The sequence below is a fragment of the Hylaeus anthracinus genome, unplaced genomic scaffold (assembly GCF_026225885.1).
Source record: "Hylaeus anthracinus isolate JK02 unplaced genomic scaffold, UHH_iyHylAnth1.0_haploid 4, whole genome shotgun sequence".
Classification (NCBI taxonomy): domain Eukaryota; kingdom Metazoa; phylum Arthropoda; class Insecta; order Hymenoptera; family Colletidae; genus Hylaeus; species Hylaeus anthracinus.
In genome coordinates, this window is record NW_026535289.1 from 6,710,315 (window position 1) to 6,731,670 (window position 21,356).

The 21,356-nt window shown below is 36.8% G+C and overlaps 4 protein-coding genes and 1 long non-coding RNA gene across 11 annotated transcripts in view; 3 read left to right on the forward strand and 2 right to left on the reverse strand.

The window, feature by feature from the left end:
• The first annotated feature begins 50 nt into the window (after positions 1 to 50).
• Positions 51 to 2,451, forward strand: LOC128894867 (vesicle transport protein GOT1B). Its single transcript, XM_054156898.1, has 6 exons — positions 51 to 408; positions 523 to 614; positions 687 to 865; positions 959 to 1,079; positions 1,720 to 1,762; positions 1,953 to 2,451. Exons 1-5 carry the CDS (start codon positions 384 to 386, stop codon positions 1,744 to 1,746), a joined length of 444 nt encoding a protein of 147 aa, XP_054012873.1. The 5' UTR covers positions 51 to 383; the 3' UTR covers positions 1,747 to 1,762; positions 1,953 to 2,451.
• Positions 2,091 to 5,197, reverse strand: LOC128894866 (ADP,ATP carrier protein 2). Its single transcript, XM_054156897.1, has 4 exons — positions 4,950 to 5,197; positions 3,481 to 3,742; positions 3,171 to 3,405; positions 2,091 to 3,094 (listed from the first exon to the last, which is right to left on the reverse strand). Exons 1-4 carry the CDS (start codon positions 5,110 to 5,112, stop codon positions 2,852 to 2,854), a joined length of 903 nt encoding a protein of 300 aa, XP_054012872.1. The 5' UTR covers positions 5,113 to 5,197; the 3' UTR covers positions 2,091 to 2,851.
• A 6-nt stretch (positions 5,198 to 5,203) lies between these two features.
• LOC128894868 (uncharacterized) lies at positions 5,204 to 7,326 on the forward strand. The gene is made up of 2 exons (XR_008461637.1): positions 5,204 to 6,409; positions 6,572 to 7,326. It is a non-coding gene; the product is annotated as an uncharacterized LOC128894868 (long non-coding RNA).
• Positions 7,327 to 8,720: 1,394 nt separating this feature from the next.
• The window catches only part of LOC128894863 (protein furry), a 22,055-nt gene continuing 9,419 nt past the window's right edge, over positions 8,721 to 21,356 (forward strand). For 2 of the 7 annotated variants that reach the window (XM_054156885.1, XM_054156889.1), the window contains exons 1-24: positions 8,724 to 8,874; positions 9,410 to 9,496; positions 9,646 to 9,687; positions 10,014 to 10,190; positions 10,260 to 10,444; positions 10,500 to 10,699; positions 10,767 to 10,976; positions 11,044 to 11,251; positions 11,336 to 11,473; positions 11,549 to 11,783; positions 11,856 to 12,259; positions 12,338 to 13,049; positions 13,124 to 13,294; positions 13,361 to 13,550; positions 13,636 to 13,812; positions 15,010 to 15,156; positions 15,479 to 15,649; positions 15,711 to 15,860; positions 15,942 to 16,111; positions 16,182 to 16,453; positions 16,518 to 16,672; positions 16,943 to 17,106; positions 20,022 to 20,231; positions 20,820 to 20,956. In XM_054156885.1, the coding sequence (XP_054012860.1) occupies positions 9,487 to 9,496; positions 9,646 to 9,687; positions 10,014 to 10,190; positions 10,260 to 10,444; positions 10,500 to 10,699; positions 10,767 to 10,976; positions 11,044 to 11,251; positions 11,336 to 11,473; positions 11,549 to 11,783; positions 11,856 to 12,259; positions 12,338 to 13,049; positions 13,124 to 13,294; positions 13,361 to 13,550; positions 13,636 to 13,812; positions 15,010 to 15,156; positions 15,479 to 15,649; positions 15,711 to 15,860; positions 15,942 to 16,111; positions 16,182 to 16,453; positions 16,518 to 16,672; positions 16,943 to 17,106; positions 20,022 to 20,231; positions 20,820 to 20,956 (4,635 nt within the window). In that variant the 5' untranslated portion in view covers positions 8,724 to 8,874; positions 9,410 to 9,486. Of the gene's footprint in view, positions 8,875 to 8,985; positions 9,005 to 9,409; positions 9,497 to 9,645; positions 9,688 to 10,013; positions 10,191 to 10,259; positions 10,445 to 10,499; positions 10,700 to 10,766; positions 10,977 to 11,043; positions 11,252 to 11,335; positions 11,474 to 11,548; positions 11,784 to 11,855; positions 12,260 to 12,337; positions 13,050 to 13,123; positions 13,295 to 13,360; positions 13,551 to 13,635; positions 13,813 to 15,009; positions 15,157 to 15,478; positions 15,650 to 15,710; positions 15,861 to 15,941; positions 16,112 to 16,181; positions 16,454 to 16,517; positions 16,673 to 16,942; positions 17,107 to 20,021; positions 20,232 to 20,819; positions 20,957 to 21,356 lie in introns of those variants that run through there. The other 5 variants (XM_054156892.1, XM_054156887.1, XM_054156886.1 and 2 more) reach the window with 5 other exon arrangements.
• LOC128894865 (thyrotropin-releasing hormone receptor-like) lies at positions 16,967 to 20,057 on the reverse strand. The gene is made up of 5 exons (XM_054156896.1): positions 19,978 to 20,057; positions 17,728 to 19,745; positions 17,418 to 17,625; positions 17,180 to 17,346; positions 16,967 to 17,088 (listed from the first exon to the last, which is right to left on the reverse strand). The coding sequence occupies exons 2-4, from the start codon at positions 18,616 to 18,618 to the stop codon at positions 17,243 to 17,245; spliced, it is 1,203 nt and encodes a 400-aa protein (XP_054012871.1). The 5' UTR covers positions 18,619 to 19,745; positions 19,978 to 20,057; the 3' UTR covers positions 16,967 to 17,088; positions 17,180 to 17,242.

Here is a 21,356-nt window from a genome sequence, read left to right on the forward strand (position 1 = left end):
TTGAGGGGCACTTATAGCAACTGAAAGAAACGTGCACACAGGAATAACGCCCAAGAATAGATAGCAGTCTTGCGTGTGCATGCGTATTTATGTATATAGATACAATTGGATACAATGGCGTTCGCTTCACTAATGAATGTCCAATATATCTAAATTTTATGAAAATCTTTACTAATGTGGTTACTGCGGCCTGAACGTAGTATTGAATCTATGATTTTCACAAGGTGATAGAGAATAGTCTGCTTAGTTGGATAGTGTCGCATCATAATTAATGACGTGGATATAGGTTAGGTTTGCACATTTGCAAGTCTTTATCCAAATCTTACCGGGAAGTTATCACTAGAGTAGTTTAGAAACTGAGTGCTGGGAATAAATTATAAATAATGTTCGAAATCACAGATACACAGAGTAAGTAACATACAATTTGTATAAAAGCATTCTATAAAATTTTCGTATAACTCTATCATCGGAAACGAGAATTTAATTTCAAAACATTATATGACAGTAAGATATTGATTTTAGAAATTGGTGTGGGACTTGCTGGATTTGGAATATCTTTTCTTTTCCTTGGAGTTTTGCTACTTTTTGATAAGGGGTTACTCGCTATCGGAAATGTAAGGCTTTTGACATATACTTCCATAATGTTTTGCTATATCACTGTTATCTAATAAATTGTTTATATGCAGATACTATTTATATCTGGGTTAGCTTGCGTTATAGGACCAAAGAGAACCCTCAACTTCTTTTTCCAAAGGCACAAGATAAAAGCCAGCATTTCATTTTTAGGAGGCATTATTGTTGTACTTATGGGTTGGCCTATTGTAGGCATAATTATAGAGACATATGGTTTTGTGTTATTATTCAGGTATGTATTTTTTAATTATTCTACTATCAAATATATAATCATAGTTTTCTGTAATAGACTTAGAATTTCATCTTTGTTATATTGATTTCACAGCGGTTTCCTGCCAGTAGCGATAAACTTTTTACGGAGGGTACCTATCCTAGGTACCCTTTTAAATATGCCAGGTCTGAGTCGAATTCTAGACATGATCGCAGGGGATTCGAACAGAACGACCGTATGATTTATTTCTTAACATTATCGCTCAAACAATGTATATAAGATCAACTATTTTATATTACATCCCAAAGTGTCCCATCATTACATTTTGGTGTTTTGCGGATCTCTTTTTATATCGTGTAAATATCAAATATTTACAAAAGGGTTCAATCATATGTCAGTCATTTGATTTAATGTTAACCACATATAGAAATAATATATAGATTTTTCATTTTTCATATAAGATCAATGTATTATTATATGAATTGTATGTGTGTTCTTAAGAGCATTCCACAAATTTCATATTTATACAGAATGGGAATATAAACTTTAACCAGAGAAACATCTTTTAAATCATTAATTTACTGTATCAGTAGATTAATGATACCAAAAGGAAATTTTCGTTTTTCATTTGGAGTGTTTGTAATAAGCAAAAATGAATGCAACAGATGTAATGTGTACTGAATGTAATTATTCCTTAAAAAAAATATATATCATTTTACTATGTAAGGATATGTGTAATTCGTCTCTAATTTTGATTTACTTAGTGAATGACGTAATTTAGGAGACTACTTCAGTTGTATAAAAAATAAGAATTTAATTGTTTAGTTGTATGGTGTTTATTTATTAATAAATGAAGAAAACCAAATGTATTGCAGGGAGAAAAAAGAACAGTACTGGACTAAGACGAACGTGGAACGAGTAAGTAGAATTTCGCGAAGGCACTATACGTATGACCCAGTGTCGCGTTATCTTATGAGCAAAAAAGACATCTTCCTAAGGCCTCTAACAATATTCTGTGTATATATATATATGAAAAATAAGTAGTATATAATTTGTTTTATCTCAATAAAATCAAATTGAATTAAATGTATATTCGTTATTTCTTCAGGTGAGATTATTGGAATAAAATCGTGCCCATTTTTCTTTACTTATCCAGTACGATTCGCATGGAAGATTTTTCTTGCGGAATGAAATGAATTTATATGAATTAAAATAGGTTTGGGTTATAAATAAAATACTACATGTATGAAATTTTATCATTTTTATTGATTCTGCTGTTTTTCTCGTATGCATCTTAACATGAACAGATCAGATGCATACACTCAAAGTAACGCTTCTCATTATCTTACACGTAGTTGTCAGTAGTGCGAAATTAAATTACTGTTCACAGAAACTCGATGAACTTCACTGATATCATGATCGTTTATTAATTATCTACAACGGGCCGAGAATAAGGGCGGGGGCGGCCCATGTCTACGCGCCCCGCCATCGCCGTAATGTTATTTCGTCGCACGTCCTCCTCTTGCTCAAATGTATGTATACGTTCGTTTTTTCTTTTTTAGATAATTATTTTTACTACATAGCGTCTCAACCATCGTCTACGTAGCCACATGTATCAAACGTTTCATATACCCATCATGCTGTTAATTCCATACTCATCATTCCTCAGATATACATAAATATATCTTAATCCCTCTTATTTTATGAAAATGGAATATGAAAATAACACATGTGAGCCACTGCAAGAAAATACTGAATCCGGCAATAAATTAAGCGAATTCTCTTCTACAGTCAAGATACATATTCTGCCGAGTTTCATGTATTTCACGAGTTACGGCCGAAGACCTCAGTCTGAGCTGTTTCTTAATTTTTCAACAGTTTGTGTACTGTTTTAGTCTGGAAATCACTCGGTTTGATAACTGCTTTCAAGTCGGATGGTGAGGGCAATAAAGATGGTACTTGCAATTGTGATTGTGAAGGTAATGAGGTGAGAATAATTTTAACACTTTAGAGGAGATTCTTAATTTCATCATAAAGTACCAACACAAGTGCACCACCTGTACCACGGAGAACGTTGGAGAACGCTCCCTTGAAGAAAGCACCGCCACCTTCTGTCTTGTAAATGGTGCCCCAGCAGTGGAGGGTGCTCTTGTACAAAATTTCAGATTTTGCGCGACCAGACTGCATCATCATACGCCTACGTACTGTGTCAAATGGATAAGACACGATACCAGCAACAGTTGTAACAGCCTATGTAGAAGATAACAAACATTAATACATGAACTAGAACTGTGAGAACAAACTTAATATACAAAGAGTTACTTACCTGTGCGATACCCCATGAGACAAGGAAGGGAGTCTTTTTGGGGTCTGGCAGCATACCACGGGCAGTATCATAGAAACCAAAGTAGGCAGCACGATAAATAATGATACCCTGGACGGATACCCCGAAACCACGGTATAGACCACCAATACCATCAGCCTTGAAGATTTTGGTCAAGCAGTTACCAAGACCTGAGAATTCACGTTCACCTCCAGCTTTGCCTACATCAGCAGCCAACCTATAAGCCAGTGATTGATCGTGCTAATCAGATGCCCAAAAATAAATAACCAACAAAATAAAATTTGCAAAGTACCTGGTTCTGGCAAAGTCAAGCGGGTAGACAAAGCACAGAGATGTAGCACCAGCAGCACCACCAGAGGCAAGATTGCCAAGGAAGTAGCGCATAAACTGAGTGTTTTTGTCAACACCACCAAGGAAAACCTGCTTGTACTTGTCTTTGAAAGCAAAGTTCAAAGCTTGAGTTGGGAAGTATCTGATGACATTGGCCAAGTTACCACGCCAGTAGCTAGCAAATCCCTGTTCTTTTGGAATGCGCACAAAGCAATCTACCATGCCTGGAATACAAAAATAATTTTTCAAAACTGTTAGCCTTATATAATTCAATTGATTTTGTAGAGTCTAGATTATTATATAGAATGATGCAGTAAAAAAAGAATAGATACTTCTTTGTCATACTGTTAACATTTAATGATGTCAAAGTAAGTAAATTTATATGTGACTTTATACAAAGGGCAGAATATTGTTATGCAATAAATCAATATCAAATATAAATTCGTATATTCTAATAAAATTGTAGGTATTTCCAAGTTAAAACTATATTTACTTTATAATAAGTATTTTTTTATTATAGGAAAATGCAAAATCGTATTCCTTCATCAGTATGACCATGGAACATTTTCAAGGTCAGTAAGTAAAGTTATTTAAGCACGTTTTATAACATACATGTTATATCGATGCACGACGGTATAGTATTAAAAGATTGACAGTAATGTACGACTCGGTTTAGAAGTGCCCATTATAAAATTTTAATTGAAATAATTCAGACTGCACCATGCTCATTAACGAAACTCCACGCTGAATGTTCTGTGCCTTAATGTACAGTTTTCTGTCTTTTTGTGAAAGGAATGTTAATGATTTTCCGCTAGATATTATAAAGTTATACTGGAACCAACAGTTTTAGAAGCATCATTATATTTTTTTCATTGTCGAAAATTCGCAGCCAACTATTTTACTTGCTGCAGAAAGGACGGCCATATTGAGCCGCACAGTCATCGATCGTCACACGGAATCCCGTTCAAAGAGCAAAGCCACGCGCTGCCATCTGGTAGACGAGTCGTTTTATCGAATATCGACCCACTCGTTTGTCACAAAACCATGACTTCCCGATTCAATCGATATTCTAAAAGTTATATAAGAGCCAAAAGTTCGCCTTTGTTACATAAAGTAGGAAATTAGAGCGCCTATAAAATGTCTGATGTACCACTGATAATATATAGTGCGAAACGACATTACATAACGGGAATCTCACTCTAACTATCGCGTGCGAATTCGACGGAATCGCTTGGCAGTTTCGGAATGTCGACACGAGCGAAATGCTTCTTCAAACTGTCACATGGTTCGAATGGCTTCCTTCTTCTACTGTTATGCACAGTGCCTCGTGATTGACGTTCCACGAACATTCTATCTTGCGATACTAACGATCTTACTACTTTTCTGCAGATTATGGAATACTTGTGATTCCGTTAGAGGATAAAAACTTACCCTTGTAACGCTGATCCTCGGGGATTTGCTTGGAGATGTGCTGTACCTGCAGCAAAAGCTTCACCCGCTCGATCGGCGCTACTGCCGTTTTCGAGATGGCAGCGGCCACACCACCAGCCACGAAATCCTTGATGAATGCAACGGGATCTCCAAGACCAGACATTTTGTAATTTGGTATGTGAGAAACGGGTTAACAAAAGGAAGAGGAGAGCAACTCCTACGATTCGGACGCGCGCCGGACGACGAGTGAGCGAGTCAGAGTTCTTCTCGTTGAACGGACCTCCGCTAAGAATAGCTGCGCAGGTCACGTGCAGACTTCTGCGCAGGTTCAATCTTCTGGCACGGCCGCACCTTGGGACCCTGACACTTCATGCACTTCCAACGCGTACTCTGTTCCCGAATTCGTGACCTTTCTTCACGTGTCTTGCAACACTATGCCTTCCTGTCTCTTTTCACGGTCGCCACGCGTGTATCGGCTTGATAAAATGCGTTCACGGTCGCCACGTTCAAAATTAGACGTTTACCCGCGCGTTCGACGCATTTCCGGTATAAGTTCCCATTGAAATTGTCGCTAGCGTCCAGGTATTCGAAATATGAAACGAATTGGCGGGAATTCGTTCGAATAAAGCAACTAGGCGTCCATTGTTTCTTTCCTTCGTTGTTATTTCTTCCGCATTTTATAATAATAGCTGGCAAGAAATAGATAAACTTATTAAAAGAATTGACACGATAAGGACGAACAAAGATAGTGCTTTAAACAAGTTTATGAATATATAGATTGAATGATATTTACCATTTAATTTAAAAAAGGATAAAAATAGACTGTTTCCGATACCAATCTTAAATTTTTATTCAATTTGATACAGAGATGAATACACACTTGTCTTAATAACGAAGAACGAATAAGTTTTCGTCTAGACAAACTTTTGTTTATGAATTATAACGATAATACTCTATATCCAAATTTATTTGAATAATGCCCAACTTTGATTTAATACATTTCTACAAGTACGATGTCATAGTTAGAAGAATCGTATGTATATTTAAAATACCCGCGGCATTCATCCATTTTTGCGAGCTTTCGTTTACCAAGCAGTTACAAATCATGATTACTCCACGATCTTACGTTATCTAACGATTTTCAATGCTAAAAGTTATTATCAGTATTCTGTAATTATAACGATTAGAGTCAGGAAAGTATCGTTCCAATCGTCTATACATTTTAAAGTACATATGATTCAGCGTCATTGCATTGCGAAAGGTACATCGACGGTCATTAGGTGCAACATCTAAAGTCAGGGAGAGCTTTATTCGCAAACAAAGGGAAAGGAACACTGTGTCAAGGTTGAAAAGTGTGACCGAGATTTCTACAACTTAATATGATTGTATCCGATTTGGTGTAGCCATTACTACATAATATTCCAATGTACCGATCGATTATTATCGACACGAGTACCCCTGTACGTTATTTAACGTTAGCCAATGGTCATATTACGATATATTCATTATTTTTGCCATTCCAATGGCTGCTATCGCTACATTATCTATATACTAGTTGTTTATGAATGTGAAAGGTACATTGGAGTATGTGGATTAATGATAGTTTAACATTTGTCGTTTAGCGATTGTCTTTGGGGTGGTTTCGAGTTTGCGCTGTTAAAAGTACAAGAATGAGATGCAAGGTCAATCTCTCACGAAGAAGGAGGTCAACGGGGCGCGACTTGCGTAACCCTGGCGAATGGCCAGTATGTTAGGGAGCACGACGCCAGAGTTCAATGGAGTAACTTCAAGTAAGGTGTATTTATACACCTTGAAGATGCGTACATACGTAGCGGACCTTGTAAAGAATAGACTAACTCTAAAAGTGTCTCTTCTCTACAACGAGTACTTACCGCGCCGCGACGTGGCGCGTGGAACGATTTCTTACAAGAATCAATGAAACCTATTGAATTTCTCACTATAAACAAGAATGCAACCATTTGTTACAATTGAGACGTTTTTATTGTTACCAGCCGTATAAACATTCTTAATGCTTATGTATACATTTTCCTCGTCACACATTTGTGAAAATAATTAATTGTGCTCAAGTATTACCAGATTATACCATTATACGAAGCCAATTACTCAAGTAATAGACTCTATCGTATTTATGACTTTTGGAACGATATCGTTATCTACTTTTCGTAATAATATATTCTAAATTTAGTAATATTCTGTATCATTACAATATTGAAACGTTTTCGTTCATTCACCTAGACGTTTAGACTGTACCAGGAAATTTCACGTTTATCGCAAATACTTGATATCTGTCTTCTGATAATGCTTACGCGTATGTAATTGAATCGACTTGGCCAGCAAGTATATCTTTCTAAAGCTTGGTGTTAATTTTATTTGGTCCCATGATACGGCTACTTTTCCTGACATAATGTCAAATAATGTCTTTAAATAATGTTGCTACATTATTGTATTGTTGTACAGTGGTGAATTATAACTAATTTCCTGGCCTTCGAACGACATTACGTAACGCTCACCACGTCTATGATATCAATAGGGAAGTTAGAATGTGAACTGCGACATCTATTAAAATTAAACGTAACGATCCACGAGATTCACGAGTACTCTGGTTGTAATTTCTTGGTGAAAATCATTAGCATGAAATGTAACACGTCATCGGATTGAATGTATAATGTACGATGCACCATTATTAACTCAAACGCATCATATCGAACCAACGACGTAGGGTTCGAGTGTGTGGATTGGATTAAATAACGACCTTGATGACGTAGAAACTGTCTGCGTTAGTACAGTAGCTAAAGTCGTGATGGTCAATGCACCTGAAAGCAGTTCGAAGCGGTTTTATAGTTGATACGAGTCCACGATATCATCGCTGAATACACACGAAAATAATACATTCGTGATTCGTAAAGACAAATAATTTGACGAATCGTGCAAACCTGTATTTACAACAAATTTTATTCATTTCCTTATTCATTTCATGCTTTTATTGCACATAATTTCATTAATCCAGAAAAGATAAGATTGTGTGGTTACATGTAGATGTTCGTCCGCATCGAAAAATACGACGTGATTTGGCCCTTGTTATCGATGAACAGCTGCATTATATAAAAATAAATGTGACCTTTATTTTCTATTGCTCAACTTTTCGGCTACGTAAAATAACATTTTTTTTTTATCACTGTTTGCTCTAAATAACAAGTCTAAATATTTTTAATAAATCTTACCGACACAGAAGTGTCATTTATCAAACCTTTTTCGTTTATTCTTCTCTGTGTAGTATAAAGAAATTTTTGTTTTACCCTCGTAAATATTTAATTGGTTAAAGTCCTTCATGCCAAGAAGGAAAATATTATTCTATGAAATAGTCGAAGAGATCGTAATTATTAGCATACTTCAAACAGCAAAGTGCTTCATTGTCAGGGTCGCTTCACACATTGGTACTACTAACGCCACGTTCTAAGGTTTCTGTCATAGAATATCTACTGTCGGTATAACAGTACAATTCCAATGTCAATCCTTACCAAAATAGATTACGTTGAAATTGTTGATAAATTATCTATTTCATATCTATATTTCGTAAATTCTTTGGAATAGAATGGAATTCCTAATGTCATTTAGTAGAAGCATTGAAAATGTATCTATTGAGATTCATACTCTAGAATTACTGATATTTATAGCGTAAATGTATTTAAACATATAGATAGTCCTCGACAGATATGTTTAATAATGAATTTTACGAGATTTCAATGCATAATTGTAGACCTAACACCCTCTAGTGGTTCTATTGAAAGCATATTAAATTAAGGAACGTGTGGAATATGAAACTGCGAAGTACACATACGAATCAAGCCGGACATTTATGAAACGTCAGACTTACAATTAAATTACGATTCTACGGCACTTTATGGTAAACAACGCGCCTACTGTTAAGAAGTTTTGATTATCTATCGGTTATCTATCGATGATGATAACGTAACGATGCAGTGAAATTGTTTATTTGATTTATCGTTTTACAGTGAAATAATTTTTTATCTCAGGTTATGGCTTTCCACGATCTATCGTTTTTGTTAAGCTTTAATTGAATAATACGTATATTTCATTCTTTATCTGTTATTATTTGTGGTAACCAGAAATTAAAACCTTATACGTTTTTAAAATATTTGTGACAATGTATGAATATCCAACGTGATTGTGTTATTTTGTAACTGTAATAATTGATAAGTATTATTGATGATAAGCGCTAATATGCATCAGATGTCATGATAACTGACACCAAGATAAAATTCAAATGAATGGATTAAACGATATTATGTGTACTGATATATATCTCTCTCTCTATATATATGTCTTTATCTATTTTTTTTTGTACTTGTTTTGTATTTGTAGAAAAAGTAAATGTTAAAAGAAGTGACTTATATAATGCATTTTCTGTATTGTTTTAGAATGTAAATGCTGCCTACCTACAACATGACATTACTGAGCATTAATATTGCCTGAAGATAAGGCATACATAAGCAATATGACTGAAGGTTAATAAATATAATTGTGTACAATCCATTATAGCTTTTGAAATTTGATATCTCTTGTGTTCACACAGTAATACATTTATTTATATACATACACAATGATATACATCTATTGAGAGAGATATATGACATATTAAATTATTATATTGTAGGAGGAGAAACACAACCAACTCCTGGAAATGAGGCACAAACTGGTATGTTTTGATTCTCATTGTTCATTTTCATACAAGTCAGTTCTTTTCAAATTTTCATGTACTGAAAGTCAAGTATCAAGCTTAATATAATTAAGTTAGTGTTCATTGTAGGCATCTGTTACGTTACAGAATGGGGCTTCATCTGTTAGTCTCTCTACCATCATGCAAAATCACTAGTGTTAGAACTGTGAATATTTCTGTAGTAGTAGCTTTTAGATTTTATCGTACAGAATATTTTGTGTTTGAAATACCCTTTCAGTTATTTTAATAACATTCCTGGAAATCTATCAATATTTCCCAATGCATAAATTTGTTATTCTTATCAGAAGCCTCTGAACCCAGAGCCATACATGGCGAAGGACTGCATGAAACAACAACAGAACTGTCTTCTCAAAGTGTACTTGAACCTTGTCAAGATCTACTTACCGTTCATGGAACAACGCAAGGAGAAAGCAGCGATGCTGTTAGCATTCATACTGCCAGTACCTCGGTTTCTGGCAATGGTAAATATACAATTTATATTATTATAAGTAACAAAATATGAATAAACATTAAAGTCTATTGTGTTTTAGAGTCGAGTTCCAGTAGAGTGAGTGCAATAACTGTAGTGTTACCGTGGGGTGCTCAAAAGGAAACAGTCAAGCCTCAACAGTTAGGAGATATGGATCTGAGACCAGGAGAGTTTGTAATGCGTACCTTGTTCGCAGAATTTACATCACAGGCAGAGAAAAAAATGGAGGCAGTCATGACAGAACATGTAAGCGATGTGTTTGTTTGATAATTTTTTGTTTCTAATAATGGCTATCTTACAGGAGAAAGCACTTTCGAAAGTCTTACAAAGAGGTGAAGATCCACAATTTGACCAACTCTTATCTGCATTTGGTTCAGTTGCAGAACATTGTTTGCCTTCTATTTTGCGAGCGCTATTTAATTGGTATGAACGTCAATTGGTTGATAAAGGCAGCGATCAGAAAAAGCATGCTCCTGGCAAAGAAGATCAAAAAGGAAAGAGGTATGAAAATATTTTGAAAAGTTCTACTGAAGATTGTGAGAATTTCCTAATGAGTAGTTCATTTCAGCATCATGTATACAATAGTATCGGGAAGCGTAGAAACAGTTGAAAGAAGCGAAGCGGACTTACTTCAGGAACGGAGGGATCTTGCAGTTGAATTTATATTTTGTTTAATGTTAATAGAAGTACTACGTCAATTACCATTTCATCCTGGTCATGAAGATTTAGTAACCTATATCGAAAACATAGCATTTAAACATTTCAAATACAGAGAAGGGTAAGCAATGATAAGTTTTTGCAGAATGTTTCCTTTATGTTCTCTCCACATACAGTTTGTGTTTCAGTATTCAAAATGAACCAAATGCAGCAAATATTCATATCATTGCTGACCTTTACGCGGAAGTAATAGGAGTGCTTGCACAGTCTAGATTTATGTCAGTTAGGAAACGTTTTATGATTGAATTGAAAGATCTGCGTGCTAAAGAACCAGGACCTCATACTACACAGAGTATTATTTCATTACTGATGGGAATGAAATTTTTCCGAGTAAAGGTAATTAAATGTTAGCAATTACTCTACAAGTTCAACATTTATCAGGAATTTATAAATGTGTCTATGTATTACGCAAATATACAGATGGTACCTATAGAAGAATTCGAGGCCTCATTTCAATTTATGCAGGAGTGTGCACAGTATTTCTTAGAAGTAAAAGATAAAGACGTTAAACACGCTTTGGCTGGTCTTTTTGTTGAGATACTAGTTCCTGTTGCTGCTGTAAGTTTATCATACAATGCAATATATATATCGATGTATCGGTATATTTAATTAACATTTAGCATTATATTTCAGGCCGTAAAAAACGAAGTTAACGTACCTTGCTTAAAAAATTTCGTAGAAATGTTATATTCTACAACTTTAGATATGTGTACCAAATCAAAACATAGATTGGCGCTTTTTCCACTTGTAACTTGTTTATTGTGCGTGAGTCAGAAAATATTTTTCTTGCAAAATTGGCATTACTTTTTAGCAATGTGCCTTTCACATTTGAAGAATCGGGATCCTAAGATGTGTCGTGTTGCCTTGGGTATGATACTCAAAGTAGAAAATGTTTTTATATACTGACATGTTCTGTATATTGTTTATATTTATTTTTCAGAGGCGTTGTATCGTTTACTATGGGTGTATATGATACGTATTAAATGTGAGAGTAACTCAGCTACTCAAAGTAGACTGCAAAGCATAGTGAATTCTCTATTTCCTAAAGGTTCAAAGGCTGTAGTACCACGCGACACTCCACTGAATATTTTTGTAAAAATCATTCAGTTTATTGCGCAAGAAAGATTAGATTTTGCGATGCGGGAAATAGTGTTTGATTTATTGTCTGTGGGTCGTCCAGTGAAAATAATTTTAACTCCTGAACGTATGAGCATCGGGCTTCGAGCTTTCTTGGTTGTTGCTGACAGTTTGCAACAAAAGGAAGGAGAACCCCCTATGCCCCGTACAATGGGTGTGTTACCTAGCGGTAATACGATACGCGTCAAGAAAACGTTCCTCAATAAAGTAAGTATGACAAATAGTTATGTCTACAATTCAGTGAACAAGTATTTTCATTGCAAAATATAATTCTATAAAATTTAGATGTTGACTGAGGATACAGCAAGAAGTATAGGAATGTCTTCATATTTTCCACATGTTCGACGAGTATTCGTGGATATATTACGAGCTTTAGATGTTCATTACGGGAGGCCTCTTATGATGACAAGTACCCAAAACATGAATAAAGAACCAGACGAAATGATCACTGGTGAACGAAAACCTAGGATAGATCTGTTTCGAACTTGCGTAGCCGCGGTTCCTCGTTTAATACCTGATGGAATGACTGGTGCTGAATTAGTTGATTTATTATCTCGTTTAACTGTTCATATGGACGAAGAGCTTCGCGGATTAGCATATCAAAGTTTACAAACTTTAGTATTAGATTTTCCTGATTGGAGGCAGGATGTTGTTCTTGGGTTCACTCAATTCCTTGCTAGAGATGTCCAGGATACTTTTCCACAACTTGTCGATAATGGTTTGAGAATGCTCCTGCAACTTCTTACTAGCTGGAAAAATGCATTAACAAGTCCGAGTATAAGATCGAAGGAGCAAACAGCAGATAGTGCAAGAACAAACGCACGTACAGACGGTATTATTAAAAAGAGCGAATCAGGACAGAAAATAGAGCCTGTCTCGAGTGTCTTTCATTTAGTAGAAGGCTTTGCATTGGTTATGCTTTGTAATTGTCGACTTTATCCTCGAAGAATAGCTGTTCATATATTACGTGAAGTCAAATATTTATTGAAGACATTGGGTGAGTTTAGTTACATACAGGTAGAAATTAATTTAAAAGTATCAAATTCTAACAAAAATGCGTACGTACTTTAGGAGCTTTGGAAGACGATCAGTCTGTAATCGATGTAATAGATGCTTGTTGCCCCGTGGTTTTGGAAAAGTGTTATCATATGCTGCCACCTGCAGAAAAAGCGGCAGCTGCTTCTACTTCTAATGTTGATCTTCAATGGATAGCTGAAAGAAGCAGTTGTGTGTGGACAGCAGGTAAGGGTGATATTATTATATTGTCAACAAACTTGTAACGTTTATTAATATTTTCATCTTTTTCAGGCCTTCACGATGATACTAGTACAAAGAGTTCTTCTTCTTTAAATTTAAATGGAGCAGATCCATGGGGGACTTGTTTATTTGCATTTTTGGAGAAAGATAGAGTACTCACGATGTGTCCCACTGCTGTTGCACATTCATGGCCTATTGTTTTTACTAGAATAAATTCTCTCTTCTCCGTAATTGATCCCACGTAAGACTATATTAACACTTCTAAAAGTAGTAAAAATATTCTCTACTTCGCAAAAATAAAAGTCTCCGTTTCTATTTGTTTTCAGACCTGTCAATGATAACAGAGCTTCTCTTCTAAGAAGTTCAACTGCTGTTCGAAAACCCGTAAATGAAAGGGACGTCTACATGCATGTTTGGAAGAATTATTTAACCTTTGGTTATAGAGTTGTACCACCAGTGCCAAGTCCAGTTGTACGGTGTGCCAGTCCAGATCTCAGTCTCAGGTAAGTTGACAATTAGACAGTATTGCAGGAAGATTAGTATCATATCATTTCATTATTATTTATTCATTTGAACAAGTTTAAAATTATTATATTAAAACGCAAGGGTTGAGTATATACTGCCCAGTGGTGTATTAGTTATATAGCTCTAAGATTACATTAATTCTATTTGTAAAAATCAATGATAGATCCAAACCATATATTACATTGTGGAGTTTACAGTTTTATCATTAGAGCTTTATGTGTATTCATAAGAAATGGATTATCAGGTGGAATTAATATTATTTGGTATTAATTGGTGTGGGGTAGTGTCTGCTTATGTCTGTTGTACCATGGAAATACTTTATGGGTACTTGTGTTCATTCGTTTCGAACTGTTCTAATAAAAATTGCAGTGTTTCACTCAGTGGAACATAAAATAATTCTCGGTTATGACATGCATTTTCTGCTGTGGCACGCACGTGGCAATTTGTACATCTAATATCTGATATAACGCAAGAATGTCTAATCTCACATAATATTTTCTGAATTGTTCTGCACTTTGTCCCTGAGATTCTGTCGTACCACATTCCAGGAGAAAATGATAGAACACTCGAAATACCTATTCTATTAAACATTATTCGTATTTAATATAGCGATATATTGGTCTCATACTTCATTTGGTCATCACTGTCACATATATATATGTGAAGCATGGTAGTAAACTTGCTAATCATTCGAATAGTTTCCAATTACTTGATAGCTTATTAGCGTATAATTAGTTTGAATTAGCACAAAAATTTGTCAAGTCAAAAGCTGACTGTGAGAGTATACAAATTTCATAACCATTTTTTGTTGTTGGTGTAAATTTGAGTCCTCTGTAAGTGTAAGGCCTGGTTAGCCCACCTGCTGATTTTGTAAGAGAAGGAAATATATAAAGTGTCCTATCATTTTGCCTCCACGCTGTGGTAACGTAAGGCGTCCAACGAAACAGAGGAGCACCAATTTGTACCAAGCCGCGCTTTGCACTCGGGAGCGGAACTTGATTTCACACACTTTGTTAAACGCACATTTCGCTTTCATTCTTCTATAACATCCTACTTCGCATGCCACTGGTCACTGTCTCGCACACGTACATCTGGATCTTAGAGTAGTAGTTTCTGAGCAGTAAATAATGTCTGATACAAGGAGCATTGGTGGTACACTGTATTGCATACTCTAGTGGTCAGCATACGGTGGAGTTTGGTGTGTTGTGCATGAGTAAGGAGTTGAGTCAGAGCCTGGAGAATCTCGGCGGGGCGCAGACCCTGCCGGGTCGGTTCTCCGTTCCGTCCATTTCCGGCATCTACACCAGGCATAAGCGGACCAGGTGAGCCTAATTAACCATTGCGAACGACCATGCTTCGAAGTCACCCGGGATTTAAACGGTCGTTGGTAATTTGCACTACTTTCGTCGAATGAAACTTTATTTATTTGTAAGTCTTTTAGCTCGGATGCAAGCTCCTGCCTAATCACTATCTCTACATGTATATTTTTATTTACTTTCCTTACGTAGCGTTACGACCGTTCCCGATCGCTTTAATCAGATATTTAAATTATCAGTCGCGCACGATCTGTGTGTCTGTTAGCGTGTGTCGATCAACTAGGTGGAGATCAGTCCGATAAATGACAATATTTCAACTTACTCGTAGCTCTTCGCCGGATAGCCTTTCTGCCGAACGAGGCGATAACAAGTCACCTGGTACAAATGCAAGTCCTGCGGCATTGTACAAACTAACCGTACCCCTATTGAGATGCGAGGTGGTCGATGTTAGAGATGCCGCTGTGCAAGCTATTGGCAAAGTAAACTCCGATGCTTTGAAGTAAGTAAATGGCAGAGTTATCAAGTATGGCATATTTTAAACAATGGTTATTGCTTGTCAGAGATTTGATGGAGGAACTAGTTCCTTATATTCGGGAAGCAGTTGATCGTAAACAAGAAAATATGAGACGTCGAAGACGAAGAGATGCGTTAAGATTGCAACTAGTAAGAGTGCTAGAATTAATTGCGGAATATGGAACATTTGGTATCTGGTTAGTCTTTAATTTCATTCATATTTTGCTATGCAGTGAATCTTATTATGCGGTTATTTCTATTGCATATTTTTTCTTTAGCCCTGCAGTATTGGATCGCGAGACACAATCGCTTCATTCAACGTTCGTCGAATACATCGATGGCGCACGTTTATATTTGGAGAACGAAACCGATAAAGAAGCACCTGCAGTGCGCGACATAAAATTACACTTCTGCAATTTTATTAGGAAAATGATTAAGAGCTTTTCATGTAAGTAACTTATGCCTGAGGAAGTATTTTCAATAATATTTTCGAGTAACTGCTATTCCTTTTATTTCAGTGGAAACGTGTCATACTTTGTTAAAGAGAGATTTAAGACGGAACTTGTTTATGCTGTTCGCTAGTTGGGCTGGTCCTTATGGCGGACCTCTTTCGAGTACATCCTCGTTGCACGAAGAAGAAAAGTCGTGTACAGAACTACAGCTTTCAGCACTGCAAGCTATGAGCGGTTTATTGTGTTGCGGGCCTTGTTTCAATCCCCAGTCTCTTTCAGAAGAGGGAGCAATATTGTACCAGTGGTTGGACTTACTACTAGCCAGCAAGGATGAGAAAGTAATTATCAGATTATTCGTAGTGCATGATTCACGTTTAATGTTACATGCTCAATATTTCTCAGATATATGCCCTCGCCCGGGAAACAGTGGTGTTATTGTTGGAATGTAACCCAGACATCGGAACTCTTCTCGATTGGGTAGTAGATCGATGTTACACCGGAGCTCCTCAAGTAGCCGATGGTTGCTTCCTTGCCTTGGCAACCATTTTTAGTGCAAGGTTAGCGATACACACACATCTCTAAGTATTTAAATATTTGAAGTTACAAACAGTTTATTTTAAAAAGTGACATCAAATTACACTGTCCAACACGAATTTTTTTCTGTAATATCTATTGGGTGTTCCCTTTTAAAGCACAAACACAATTGTTTATGCAAAATATGAAAAAGGTTTTTATTCGTTGGACGGCATTATAAGAGAGTACAAAATATTTCGTTGTCCCTTTCATGCAGAAATATAATACGAAGTATGTTTAATCTCTTTTTATAGAGAATATCCTTGCGATCATTATACGAGTATCATCAATGTTACTCTGATGAGTACGGGTTGTCCTCGTGCCCCAGTTCACGACGCAGCGCTTCAACTTCTTCAGCTGCTCGATCAAAGATTTTTTGGGAACGTGGGTCCTCTTCCAACTACGGAACCGGAGACCGGTACGTTTATAAAATGTAATTGCTCATTTCGTCGTAGTAACCTCATAGCGGTATTACGTGTAAAATATCATACAATAATATCTCGAAGAAAAGGATTTCAGCATCGTGTTGATGTTTCAAATACGCGTAACATCTTTTACTGCGAGACAACGTTTAGCTCGTGAAATTCTTCCCATGGCTCCGTAAATACGATCGCGTGTCGACGCACTGTCGTGCTATTTTGCGGCACACACTTCGATACTGTGAACAAACAGAACTTTCTCAGTATTAATTAATCGTACTTGTCATATAAACGTCCGACAAAAAATGACCTTTTTGCGATCCATGACTAGACACCTGCGTTATAGTCACGTTCCTCTTACTAAACCGCTTCAAGAACATACATCGTATCGCTCTTCGGAAATTCTGTCCCGTGGCACAGTACAAGATGAAATTGATCCCAAAGTTGGTGTTGAATAACAAATTGCAAACTTGCTGCGCCAGTTCCACCGAACGGGGTGCTGCGTTATTCCCCTGAAACTGTTTTCATTGTAGATCCAAGGCATAGATAGGCAAAATTTTATTCAGTTGAAATCTAATTATCCTTGAAAAGATATATTTAAATCTTAAGGCGGTACGTACATGTAGAAATGCGTGGATCCTAAAGACATACGCGGGCAAGTTGAAGCAGAGGAAAACACTGGAAACGACGAGAAGCATCTTAGTAATTTTGGTCTGCGCCAGATTGTTTGATTCTATCTGCGGCTCGATGGTCAGCGATTTTCTAATTTTAATATGCCTATAGATAGCCCGTGCGATCAGCACGTTCAGGACGACGATCACAGCAAACGGGATCGCGAACGTCAATACCGTGTCGATGATATTGTAAACGGTCGCCCAGGATTCCAGCCCTTCGGCTAAGTGACCGCATTCGGTCACGTTGCCGTCTTCCTTATTTTGGGAACTTGGCGCAGAAAACCACAAGACAGGACTACATAAGATCATTGCCAATCCTGTCAATATAGCTACCATCGTTTTCGCCCTAGCCACAGTGCATATCGATTGGCGATAGAGCGGATATTGCACGGCTATGAATCTTTCGATAGTAAACGCCACGACCAGCCAAACGCTCATGAAACTGCATAAGGTGGTCAGATAAATGAAAAATTGGCAGAACCCTGGTCGATTGAACAGGCCAACTTCCAGCATGTTCAGCCAAACCACGAACACTGATATGAGAAAACCGGTATCGCTAATGGCCAGTGCGCCCAGGTAGATGCTCGACGAGTATTGGCACAGTTTCGTTCCAAAGAATACGATAACGGAGAGGCAATTCCCCAGGGAGCCAAAGTACACCAGTAACGGTGTATAATAAAATTGAACGCCTCGAAATATGTTTTCTATCAGCTCGACCATTTTCGTTGCGATGATTTCGAACAAGGAGATTCCGTCGCTGCCTCGTTCGGTGCCGGAGTGTTTACGATGACGCGCGACGCTCGAAAATATTTTATGTTTTCGTTCATCAACTGACATCCCGCAAATAGAAATACATCTTAGGTGGATTTATATCTTCCACGTGTAGCATATCGGACTAGTTATTTTTCGTTTGGAACAAACTTAGAACGAAGAATGTTACGCGATACTGTTAGTGCTCTAATAATGCGATTATGCAATATCAATTTATCGGACACCATTTGTCTTTTAAAAATGATTTCATCGAGAATCAGGATTACAATGTTTATTCCTCGTTTAACATGTTTTATCATTCTCAGAAGAGTTAACACATTTTCTCAGTTGCGATAACGCGTTTGATTCACTGAAGAATTTTACCGGTTTATTAATCACTTTCGGTGACCTTTCTGTTATTTCCCTGTAGGAATTATAATTGTTAGAATCCTTCACCAACTTTTTAACGCGAGCCAAAGAATTCTATGCTACACGCAGAGCCGTTTGTTTAACGTTAAAAAAAAAACCGTGTTGGAGAGCAGCCAAATCCACTTAACGTCTTCAAAGTGTTGATGAAGAAGTCCATACTTTACTACGTTCCTTGAAACGAGCGCAAAGTTTCGCGCGATTTTAATTGGAAAATTCTGTAGAACTTTGAAAGATCATCGCACACCGAACGGACATTCAATTTACAATTAGCAATTTGCCAAACCTTTCACACGATTCACCGTACATTTAACAGCATGGAAATACATTTTAATAATTGAAAAACGCAATCGTTTAAGTGATTGTGTTTACTTCATTTTTATTCGACACTTTTTGTTTTTGAACTCATTTATATATTATGTTTACTTGTCGATCTCGAAGGTAATAGTCATTCGCACAATTGATTTGTTTATAATTTTACAACAAACGTTTGAAACGGGTTTGGAAAGGTACGAGGTACTTGTTTAGATTTAAATTCGTACTTTGTACACATGTAGTTTCACTGAAAGTATTCACTGATAAAGTAAATTTCCTTCGAAGTATTGTTTATTTGGAAAGAAAACGAGAATAGTTCCGGATAATAGTTGAGAAAGTATAAGTAGTATAGAACGGGATGGCGTCTCGACTATTTCTGCATGGTGCACCGGCAACCGTTCCTGATAAAGTCCAGTGCATTTAGCTTCTGCGCACCAAAGCGTTGTACGAATTCTTGCCGGTTGCTTGAAACCCTAAAAAAGATGAAAGTTAATTTTCGAAATCATAACAAGTTGCGCTATAGCATCACATATAAAACATTTCGCTCTTTAATATCGAACGTTTCGATCAATTTGTCGATTGATTGTTTTCAATAGGAAACTGAGAAAAACAACAGATCACACCTAAAATAAAATAAGAGAATGTACGCTGAGGAATGTATAACGAGTTAATCAGTCTAGCGTACAAAAATATTCAATAGTCCACCTTGCAGAAATGAAGTACTGTAATTTTATCGTGTTTTGTTTTAGGTCAAGATGATCTCGTTGGTGGTTCATCAACCACAGCCATTTCTGCTCCAGGGCAACAAAGTAATCCTATCGGTGGGATATCTTCGAATGGTACAATTAAGGGTGGGACACTCGACGTACTTCTATCAACCACCTATTGTCGCAATCAGATGTATCTTTCTCGTCAACTCGCTCAGCTACATCCAGAATTGACGATGCCTATGTTCAGTGGTGAGTTTCTTGTTCCCCGTAATGACGAAAACGTTTTCATCGATCACTCTAGATGAGGGATGCACCAACTACTCGAAATATTCTTATAGAGTTCTAAGCAAGAGTACATTAACCAACTCGAACCTTTTACTAGCAGTCTGCTAGAAATAATTCATCCATTTATAACTCCACCTAATACCCCTTTCTTCAGTTTGTATGTTTGCACAGAAAATATGTTTTGTCATCGCAGTTTCAAGCACCGGTTCCAGCGAGCGATAATAAATTACATTAACGGGCAGAATTCGGATAACACTTTACATGTACAAACACTAATCTCTTAGCTTAATCGTTTGAATAACGAGAGGAACATAGGTACATTGTATTACGGAGTTTTGACATAGTATGTAGAGCAGAAAATAACGTGTGGTCAAATTCAATTAGGAACGATATACAGAACGAGCAATCCATTTAAAGATCGCACCGAAAACTGACCCAAATACCACAATGCTAGCACATGCAAAAGCAACTAATATTTCACTAAGAAAGTTACCAGCAAGCGCGAGCAAAGTTACACGCATAATATATACATGCGTTGTGTATCACTTTCAGAAATTACACACAGATTTCAAACAGCCAGAAGAGAAGTTCGGCAGCTGTTACTCCAATATTTGTTACCCTGGCTACACAACATGGAACTGGTTGACCCTAATGTACCGCCACCCTCAAATCCATTGAGTTATTACCAGGTAACGTTATCAAAACATACAGTGAATTTGAAAAATGATCCCATTTCCATATCAAACTAACTTTAACCCAGTCTCGAAACAAATTGATCAACAGTTTAAGAGAACGATTGAAAGGTTCACCTGTGTAAACAACTATGTAATACTTAACTGTTGGTCTAAGGTAGCATCGCAGCGACGTTGTAATTGACTTGATCGATTTCCGTATGTGATTGGCGTTCTGCTTGTTTGCTCAAGATATCATCGCGATATAAAACACTAATTAATTAGTTGATCATCAGGGCGATTCAGAATAGTATTTTATTTGTGAAAAAAGGGTATCCTGCCTCTAGATAGCTATTAAAAATAAAAAAAACTTTTGGAGGCGCCGGGTATCGATCCCGGTACCTCTCGCATGCTAAGC

Bases quoted from the DNA above. Each gene is read 5' to 3' on its own strand.
- LOC128894867 (XM_054156898.1), top strand. From the start codon at position 384: ATGTTCGAAATCACAGATACACAGA. The intron at 615-686 runs GTAAGGCTTTTG...GTTTATATGCAG, and splicing joins GGTTACTCGCTATCGGAAAT to ATACTATTTATATCTGGGTT. The intron at 866-958 runs GTATGTATTTTT...TTGATTTCACAG, and splicing joins GGTTTTGTGTTATTATTCAG to CGGTTTCCTGCCAGTAGCGA.
- LOC128894866 (XM_054156897.1), bottom strand. From the start codon at position 5,112: ATGTCTGGTCTTGGAGATCCCGTTGCATTCATCAAGGATTTCGTGGCT. The intron at 3,743-4,949 runs GTAAGTTTTTAT...TTTGTATTCCAG, and splicing joins CGAGGATCAGCGTTACAAGG to GCATGGTAGATTGCTTTGTG. The intron at 3,095-3,170 runs GTAAGTAACTCT...TCTTCTACATAG, and splicing joins TCTCATGGGGTATCGCACAG to GCTGTTACAACTGTTGCTGG.
- LOC128894865 (XM_054156896.1), bottom strand. From the start codon at position 18,618: ATGTCAGTTGATGAACGAAAACATAAAATATTTTCGAGCGTCGCGCGT. The intron at 17,626-17,727 runs GTACGTACCGCC...CAATGAAAACAG, and splicing joins GGATCCACGCATTTCTACAT to TTTCAGGGGAATAACGCAGC. The intron at 17,347-17,417 runs GTCATTTTTTGT...GTTTGTTCACAG, and splicing joins TAGTCATGGATCGCAAAAAG to TATCGAAGTGTGTGCCGCAA.